Source organism: Anguilla anguilla, chromosome 19, assembly GCF_013347855.1.
Source record: "Anguilla anguilla isolate fAngAng1 chromosome 19, fAngAng1.pri, whole genome shotgun sequence".
Taxonomy (NCBI): Eukaryota; Metazoa; Chordata; class Actinopteri; order Anguilliformes; family Anguillidae; genus Anguilla; species Anguilla anguilla.
In genome coordinates this window covers 17,772,719-17,782,718 of record NC_049219.1, presented here as the reverse complement: position 1 = coordinate 17,782,718, position 10,000 = coordinate 17,772,719, and the positions used below count along the sequence as shown (strand labels likewise).

Here is a 10,000-nt window from a genome sequence, read left to right as displayed (position 1 = left end):
CCGTCCTGAACATTAACACCCCTAATCTACATCATTAACCCCCGTTTACTTGAGCACCAGGCCTGCCCCAGACTGTGCCACTCTCACAGTTTACCTGCCGTGAAAATGGGTGGAGCTTGCGTATGGCGTCAGTCACAGTCATGTAATTTGTTTTTCACCAGTCATTAAGCTGAGCCTTCTGATTTGCTGAAACGGGTCACATGACTGAGAGACAGCCGCTGTGGGGTTTCGGTAGTGATCGGGGCAGGAGGTGGGCTCTTATTGGTCTGTTTTTCTCCATTCAGGGCGTTATTGGCTGATTTGGAAGGTGGGAGGGTTGGCCTTGGCTTCGAGAGATTCTGCCCCAACCTGAACTACTACTACACCTACGTGGACAACTTCCAGAAGGCCTCCAGAGTCCTGCAGGTAAGAGTCTCCAGGAGCAGGTCCCAGGGGCCTTATCCACGGGGTGCCTCCGGTGTGTGGGCGGGGCCTGAGGTCAACGCTGGGTGAGAACCGGGCGACAAGCTCCCTCTTCATCTCATCTAAATAAAAAAAGTATGCTTACCATTTATTATCCACCCCCACCCCCTCTCCCTGTCCCTCCCTCCTCATTAACCTGAGGCTGTTAGGCAGCCTGCACCCTTTGCCCTCTTAACAAGCCTGCTCGCCGCTACTGCCCCGCCCCCGCCCACGCCCCCGCCCCGGCCCCCGCCCCCGCCCACGCCCCCGCCCCCGCGCCTGCCCCCGCCCCCGCCCCCGCCCCCGCCCCCGCGCCTGCCCCCACCCCCGCCCCCGCGCCTGCCCCCGCCCCCCCCCACGCCCACGCCCCCGCCGGGGCTGTCCACACCCTTTGCCCTTTGTGTGAAAGTTGTGGCTGGGGTTTGGGGGGGGGGGAGGTGATCTCTGTGACCTCTGTGACATTTCCTGACCTCTGCGGTGTGTTTATCAGTGGAGCCCCTGGGCTCTGAGATGTCGCTGTCTTAATTAAGAAGAAGGATGTGGCCGGACCGATTGACTGGGCCCATCGATTACACACTCGCCGTGCAAGCATCGACCCCAGCGCCGCGGCGACATTAATGTGACTGAGCATCGACCCCAGCGCCGCGGCGACATTAATGTGACTGTGGGAACATGGCTGTGCATAAGTGCAGCCGTGTGACAGAGGAGATCAGCCGTCCTCTTCAACCTTCAGCCCCGTCCTCGCATCACAAGAGCTGTGAAGTGTTAGCGCTAAGAAGAACATCTTTACTGTTTCCTGTTGGCTCCTACAGGTGCAGGAGAAGAAGAACATGTCTTTACTGTTTCCTGTTGGCTCCTACAGGTGCAGGAGAAGAAGAACATGTCTTTACTGTTTCCTGTTGGCTCCTACAGGTGCAGCTGAAGAAGAACATGTCTTTACTGTTTCCTGTTGGCTCCTACAGGTGCAGGAGAAGAAGAACATGTCTTTACTGTTTCCTGTTGGCTCCTACAGGTGCAGCTGAAGAAGAACATGTCTTTACTGTTTCCTGTTGGCTCCTACAGGTGCAGGAGAAGAAGAACATGTCTTTACTGTTTCCTGTTGGCTCCTACAGGTGCAGCTGAAGAAGAACATGTCTTTACTGTTTCCTGTTGGCTCCTACAGGTGCAGGAGAAGAAGAACATGTCTTTACTGTTTCCTGTTGGCTCCTACAGGTGCAGCTGAAGAAGAACATGTCTTTACTGTTTCCTGTTGGCTCCTACAGGTGCAGGAGAAGAAGAACATGTCTTTACTGTTTCCTGTTGGCTCCTACAGGTGCAGCTGAAGAAGAACATGTCTTTACTGTTTCCTGTTGGCTCCTACAGGTGCAGGAGAAGAAGAACATGTCTTTACTGTTTCCTGTTGGCTCCTACAGGTGCAGGAGAAGAAGAACATGTCTTTACTGTTTCCTGTTGGCTCCTACAGGTGCAGGAGAAGAAGAACATGTCTTTACTGTTTCCTGTTGGCTCCTACAGGTGCAGCTGAAGAAGAACATGTCTTTACTGTTTCCTGTTGGCTCCTACAGGTGCAGCTGAAGAAGAACATGTCTTTACTGTTTCCTGTTGGCTCCTACAGGTGCAGCTGAAGAAGAACATGTCTTTACTGTTTCCTGTTGGCTCCTACAGGTGCAGCTGAAGAAGAACAAGGCCTTCAGACGATTTAAGAAGCTGCAGGAGTCAAGGCCAGAGTTCCGCGCCTCCAAGCTGGAGGAGCTGCTGCAGCTCCCACTGCAGCGCATTCAACAGTGAGCCCTGCACCCCTATAACACACACACTCTAACACATACACACACACACACACTCACACTCTCTAACACACACACACACACACACACACACACTCACACTCCAACACACATACTCTCTAACACACACACTCTAACGCATACACACACACACACTCTAACACATACACACACACACACACTCACACTCTAACACACACACTCTCTAACACACACACACACACACTCACACTCTAACACATACACACACACTCACACACACACACACTCCCACTGCAGCGCATTCAACAGTGAGCCCTGCACCCCTATAACACACACACACTCTAACACATACACACACACTCACACACACACACACTCCCACTGCAGCGCATTCAACAGTGAGCCCTGCACCCCTATAACACACACACACTCTAACACACACACACACACTCTAACACACACACACACACACACACTCACACTCTAACACACACTCTCTAACACACACACTCTAACACACACACACTCCCACTGCAGCGCATTCAACAGTGAGCCCTGCACCCCTATAACACACACACTCTAACACATACACACACACACACACACACACTCTAACACACACACTCTCTAACACACACACTCTAACACACACACTCTCTAACACACACACTCTAACACATACACACACACACACACACACACTCTCGAACACACACACTCTAACACACACACACACACACACACACACACACTCACACTCTAACACACACACTCTCTAACACACACACACACACACACACACACTCACACTCTCTAACACACACACTCTCTAACACACACACTCTCTAACACACACACACACACACACACACTCTAACACTCACACACTCACACTCTAACACACACACTCTCTAACACACACACACACACACACACACTCTCTAACACACACACACACACACACTCTAACACACACACACACACACTGTCTAACACACACACACTGCCACTGCAGTGCATTCAACAGTGAGCCCTGTACCCCTATAACACACACACACACTCTCTAACACACACACACACTGTCTCTAACACACACTCTCTAACACACATACACACTGTCTAACACACACACACTGCGTCACTGTCTCTAACACACATACTGCGTCCCTGTTAATGTACACTGCGTCACTGTGTCCTGTGCATTACATCACTGTGTTCCCTGCATTACATCACCGTGTCCTGTGCACTACATCACTGTGTCTTGTGCACTAAAATTCTAATAGCGACACTGGCTCTGTGGCTTTTACTGATGACCCGCTACTCTGACTCTGCATGTTTAGATTTACTTTTTTTTAGGGTTTGTTTTGTCTTCCAGTTCCCCTCAAAAAACGAATAAACATGGCGTAGTTGTAGGTTTGCATTGTTATAGAAGCTGAGACTGGTATAAGCAGGGTTCTTTCTACACTTGATATCTTCGGCTTTGGAGATTTTAATTTAAATGTTGTTGAGTGTTAGTCAGCCGTTTCTTTGGTGGGGGGGGGGGGGGGTGTTAATTGTAAGCCACACTGGAGAGACTGGATTACTGCACGAAGGCAGCAGCCTGCGCCCAACACTTCCCACAACTGTCAAAATATCCCCCGTTAAACACCCCCGTTTGTTGGCTGTGATTTAGTGCGGTCCTGAACCCTGTCAGGACCTAATGCTGCATGAAGCAGAACGGACCTGAACACGCTTGTTAATGAGCAGCAGTGCCTGAACACGCTTGTTAATGAGCAGCAGTGCCTGAACACGCTTGTTAATGAGCAGCAGTGCCTGAACACGCTTGTTAATGAGCAGCAGTGCCTGAACACGCTTGTTAATGAGCAGCAGTGCCTGAACACGCTTGTTAATGAGCAGCATTGCTAGCCTGCCTCTGCTCCGGCAGGCTGGCCCAGAACGTCTTCATTACCTCCTCTTCCTGTCCCTCGCTGACTGGGGAACAGCGCTGCAGCGGCACAGGCTGGTCCAACACAATCAGTATTATTATTATACTATTATTATACTATTATTATTATACTATTTCTGTGTGGATGACCTTTGACCTGGAAGCAGCAGGAGGCACAGGGGTCTGGGAGCCAAAATGGCCGCCCGTGTGGCCTGGTCGCTGCTCTCAGGCTTGTCATTGCCTGGGCTCAGCGGTGATGGATGGGGCGCATGCGTGCGGTACTGTGGGAGCGGGGAGATGGTTAGAGTGATGAGGAGGGGCGCTCGCTCTTACAGGGGGGAATGGCCACTCACCCTGCCGACTCTTCTGAGGACAGTGATGGACCAGGCTGGCTTTATCAGCCTGTGTGTGTGTGTGTGTGTGTGTGAGTGTGTGAGAGAGTGATAGAGCGTGTGTGTGTGTGTGTGAGTGTGTGAGAGAGTGATAGAGCGTGTGTGTGTGTGTGAGTGTGTGATAGAGTGTGAGTATGAGTGTGTGTGTGTGTGTGTGTGTGTGTGTGAGTGAGAGAGAGAGAGTGTGAGTATGAGTGTGTGTGTGAGAGAGAGTGTGATTATGAGTGTGTGTGTGTGTGTGTGTGTGAGTGTGTGAGAGAGTGTGAGTATGAGTGTGTGTGTGAGAGAGAGTGTGAGTATGAGTGTGTGTGTGTGTGAGAGAGAGTGAGAGAGTGATAGAGTGTGAGTATGAGTGTGTGTGTGTGTGAGAGAGAGTGAGTATGAGTGTGTGTGTGTGTGTGTGAGAGAGAGAGTGTGAGTATGAGTGTGTGTGTGAGAGAGAGTGTGAGTATGAGTGTGTGTGTGAGAGAGAGTGTGAGTATGAGTGTGTGTGTGTGTGAGTGTGTGAGAGAGTGATAGAGTGTGAGTATGAGTGTGTGTGTGAGAGAGAGAGTGAGTATGAGTGTGTCTGTGTGTGTGTCTGACTATGAGTGTGTGTGTGAGTGAGAGAGTGATAGAGTGTAAGTATGAGTGTGTGTGTGTGTGTGTGTGTGAGAGAGAGAGAGTGAGTATGAGTGTGTGTGTCTGTCTATGAGAGTGTGTGTGTGACCAATGGTTGATTCTCCGGCACTACGGTGTGGTGTGGATGCGGTGTGGGTGTGGTGTGCAGGCGGTGTGGGTGCGGTGTGCGGGCGGTGTGGGTGCGGTGTGCGGGCGGTGTGGGTGTGGGTGCGGTGTGGATGCGGTGTGCAGGCAGTGTGGGTGCGGTGTGGATGCGGTGTGCAGGCGATGTGGGTGTGGTGTGGGTGCGGTGTGCAGGCGGTGTGGGTGCGGTGTGGGTGTGGTGTGCAGGCAGTGTGGGTGCGGTGTGGGTGCAGTGTGGGTGTGGTGTGGGTGTGGTGTGGATGCGGTGTGCAGGCAGTGTGGGTGTGGTGTGGGTGCGGTGTGCAGGCGGTGTGGGTGTGGTGTGGGTGTGGTGTGGATGCGGTGTGCAGGCAGTGTGGGTGCGGTGTGCAGGCAGTGTGGGTGCGGTGTGCAGGCAGTGTGGGTGCGGTGTGGATGCGGTGTGCAGGCGGTGTGGGTGTGGTGTGGATGCGGTGTGGGTGTGGTGTGGATGCGGTGTGCAGGCAGTGTGGGGGTGGTGTGGGTGCGGTGTGCAGGCGGTGTGGGGCCTGTTTGTGGCAGTGGCGGGACAGGTCGCCCTCTCGCCCCTCCCAAACCCCAGCAGCAGCTGTTCCTGCGTGGCTGTTCCTGACGGGGTCCCGTTGCCATGGCGCTGTCTGTTCCTGCTCCACTTCCCTTTTGAATGGGGGCCTTCTCTCCCGCTAATTGCGCTGTTTTAATTAGCGGAGCGCGCCCGGGGGGCGGGGGGCGGGGGGCGGGGGGGGGGGCAAGTGTGCGCTCCGCTGTGCGTACGCCTCCTCGCGTCATGTGACCGGCAGACGCGGCGCCCGACGCGGACTCCGCGCGCGGTTTTGGGAGCCGCTAAACTCCGGTCATTAGCGAGAGGCCTTAGCGGCGCTCGCTAACCCGCGCACACGCCTGACTGCGCCTGCTGTCTCTTAATTACAAACCCGAATCCGTAATGCGCGCATATTAAGAAAAAATAATTGGACAGATTCCCCCCCCCCCCTTTCTCTGTGGCTGACAAGTGCGCTGGCACTGAATGACCCGGCGTGTCTGCAGAAAGGAGAGCTCGGTCTGCGCTGCAGAGGCCTTCAGAGCTTTGAGAAGGACAGCGCCGCGCTCTAATCCCGCCGTCTTATTATAATAACTTAATTGGTGCAGATATCAGTGGGATTATATTAGTCTTCCTATCGTCTCTCTGCGTTGGCGGTAATGAGCGGGACAGAAGTTCTAAATGAGCAACTTCCGCTTACATTACACAGAACGCGCCTGATTAACACTGCTGAGAGAGGAGCACTGATTAACACTGCTGAGAATGTTCCCTTTCTGTGCGAGAGAGAGAAGAGCACTGATTAACACTGCTGAGAATGTTCCCTTTCTGTGAGAGAGAGAAGATCACTGATTAACACTGCTGAGAATGTTCCCTTTCTGTGAGAGAGAGAGAGGAGCACTGATTAACACTGCTGAGAATGTTCCCTTTCTGTGAGAGAGAGAAGATCACTGATTAACACTGCTGAGAATGTTCCCTTTCTGTGAGAGAGAGAAGAGCACTGATTAACACAGCAGAGTCTTTGGGGCAGACGGTAAAGTTGTGTGTGTGGTTTAGTGTGAGAGGGAGTCTTTGGGGCAGGCGGTAAAGTTGTGTGTGTGGTTTAGTGTGAGAGGGAGTCTTTGGGGCAGACGGTAAAGTTGTGTGTGTGGTTTAGTGTGAGAGGGAGAGGTAGTCTTTGAGGCAGGCGGTAAAGTTGTGTGTGTGGTTTAGTGTGAGAGGGAGAGGGAGTCTTTGGGGCAGGCGGGGGTGGGAGACGCAGACTGTGGAAATCGATGTGGGGAGTCGATGGCGTTGAGGTCGCGGTGTCCTCACGCGGATCCATATGGCGGGAGTGAGGGAGCTGTGAGTCCTGCGGTGTCTCCTGTGTTACTGTCCCAACGCTGGAGGGCACAGAAACACAGACTGAGCGCTCTCCTCTGACCTGAGCATCGTCTGCAGCACTTTCCAAAGTGTGATGATTGTAAGAGAGGAGAACGCTGAACATGAGGAGTGTGATTGGCTGCGTCTGTGGCCCCCGTCAGTGTGCGGTGGTGATGTTCCAGCAGACAGACGCGTTCTGCGCAGTCTGGAGCCCTAACGCGCTCTTCATCGCGTGCTGTGTGTGTTTGGCGCTCTGAATAAACACGCGTGTGTGTCCTCGCGTTTGAGCCAGAGTCGGCACGGCGACGCGCTCCAGGAGGGGGGAGCGGGGGGGGGGGGGGCAGGTAAACTGCAGGCTGATTTTCATGCGCTGCCTGCTCCTCCTGCTCTTGTAGTCTTCCTCACAAAGACGTGTCAGCGGCGGAGTGAAGGAGCGCAGCAGCGGGAGGAATCTCTTTCTACCGCGTCCCGTCCCTGCCAGTCCTCTCCGGAGCGACGGCTGACACCCGCCCGCCGTCTCGCGTATTTATATCACCCCCCCCCCCCAAAAAAACCTCCTTTCAGTGAGCGCATGCAGAGCAGCGGAATCTTCCAGAATACTTCCACTCTGTCTTCTGCTCAACTTTCCCCCAGCCGGGAGGGTGGTTGTGTGTAAACTTTTTTATTGTCTTTTATTACTAAGAAGTGGTATAATCCTGTAGGTAAAGGTCTGTTAAAATAATAATGAGGCTCTGTGTGTAAATATTTAATAAATGCGTATTAACTTTGTTTGTGACCGTGTTATACCGTCGTGTTTTATAAATTCCACACGTCTGGAAGGCAGCAGGCTCTGTGTAATATATTCCTCTGTGATGTAGCGCAGTTTTAAGCGATGCATATTGGCTAATTAATATTAATGTTAATATATGCTTAAAGACGCCGTTGCAGGGACATATATCTGAAAGGCAGTGTTAATGTGTTTCTTTCCCTAGTCCCAGAGGTGTATGGGTCCTCAGAGGGAAATATCGGCTAATGACCCCCCCCCCCCCGTGTGGCCTGTGAGCAGCGCTGCATTAGCAGGCCTCTAACCACACAGAGGCCTGGGACCCTGTGGGGTACTGCCGTTTTACTGTGGGCTGGGCTGTGGCGGGGGGGGGGGGGGGGGGGGGGGCGGGTGTGTGTGGTTCTGGCCCAGCTTGTCAGTGTGTGTGGTTCTGGCCCAGCTTGTCAGTGTGTGTGGTTCTGGCCCAGCTGGTCAGTGTGTGTGGTTCTGGCCCAGCTTGTCAGTGTGTGTGGTTCTGACCCAGCTTGTCAGTGTGTGTGGTTCTGGCCCAGCTGGTCAGTGTGTCTGGTTCTGGCCCAGCTTGTCAGTGTGTGTGGTTCTGGCCCAGCTTGTCAGTGTGTGTGGTTCTGGCCCAGCTTGTCAGTGTGTGTGGTTCTGGCCCAGCTTGTCAGTGTGTGTGGTTCTGACCCAGTCCACAGGGGGGAGAGGCGGTTTGTGTCAGTGTGTGTGGTTCTGACCCAGTCCACAGGGGGGAGAGGCGGTTTGTGTCAGTGTGTGTGGTTCTGACCCAGTCCACAGGGGGGAGAGGCGGTTTGTGTCAGTGTGTGTGGTTCTGACCCAGTCCACAGGGGGGAGAGGCGGTTTGTGTCAGTGTGTGTGGTTCTGACCCAGTCCACAGGGGGGGCGAGGCGGTTTGTGTCAGTGTGTGTGGTTCTGACCCAGTCCACAGGGGGGAGAGGCGGTTTGGGTCAGTGTGTGTGGTTCTGACCCAGTCCACAGGGGGGAGAGGCGGTTTGGGTCAGTGTGTGTGGTTCTGACCCAGCCCACAGGGGGGAGAGGCGGTTTGTGTCAGTGTGTGTGGTTCTGACCCAGTCCACAGGGGGGAGAGGCGGTTTGGGTCAGGGCCAGTGAGCCACTCCGAGCTCCGATTGATTCCGTCTTTTCCTTCTCCTCGGGTTTAAATTCCAGCTTTTTATTCCCTCGTTCACAGATAGCTGAGTGAAATAAATATCCCCCAGTTTGGGGTGAGGTCACTTCCTCTCGGTGTTTTTGTAATGAGACGGGTCTGTGCAGCGAGCCGTTTATAACCCCTCAGACCGGGCCAGACGCCCCCCCCCCCCCCGATAATCAATATTTAATTTCTCCTGCACGGCGATTCATCGGGCGCGTGGGACGGGTAAATAACGCGCGGCTGCGATGGCGGTGTAGCTGCGCTGGTGCGATGGCGGTGTAGCTGCGCGGGTGCGATGGCGGTGTAGCTGCGCGGGTGCGATGGCGGTGTAGCTGCCATCACTGTTCCCTCTAACTGCGCGGGGCACTGATCCCTCTGCTGACGGGGGCACTGATCCCTCTGACTGCGTGGGACACTGATCCCTTTGACTGCGCGGGGCACTGATCCCTCTGACTGTGCGGGGCACTGATCCCTCTGACTGCGCGGGACACTGATCCCTCTGACTGCGCGGGACACTGATCCCTCTGCTGACGGGGGCGAGCGTGGCGCCCGCGGTGGTGTTCAGCCGTGAGGCCCGTCCTCTTCCTCACCTCCTCCGCACGGCTGCTGTTCTCCAGCTGCTCATTCTGCTTTCTGCACACTTACACACGCTGAAAACGCTCTTTCTTCTGTCTCTTTTCCTCTCTCTCTTTCCCTCTCTCTTTCTTTCCCAGGTACAAGCATTTCTTGCGCGACTTGGCAGAGAACACCAGCCCAGATCACCCCGAGTTCCAGCAGCTTTCCAGTAAGAGCGCCTGATACTGTCACCCCTGCAGAACACAGTCTGTACTTTACTGTGCGCAGTAACTTTGGAGTGTGTGTGTGTGTGTGTGTGTGTGTGTGTGTGAGAGAGAGAGAGAGAGAGTGTG

The 10,000-nt window shown here is 54.0% G+C and overlaps 1 protein-coding gene across 4 annotated transcripts in view; it reads left to right on the top strand.

Annotated features, from left to right (window-relative positions):
• Positions 1–10,000, top strand: part of arhgef39 (Rho guanine nucleotide exchange factor (GEF) 39) — a 53,117-nt gene that overhangs the window by 27,062 nt on the left and 16,055 nt on the right. For all 4 annotated transcript variants that reach the window (XM_035402484.1, XM_035402485.1, XM_035402488.1 and 1 more), the window contains 3 exons: positions 285–405; positions 2,104–2,222; positions 9,806–9,876. In XM_035402484.1, the coding sequence (XP_035258375.1) occupies positions 285–405; positions 2,104–2,222; positions 9,806–9,876 (311 nt within the window). The remainder of the gene's footprint in view (positions 1–284; positions 406–2,103; positions 2,223–9,805; positions 9,877–10,000) is intronic.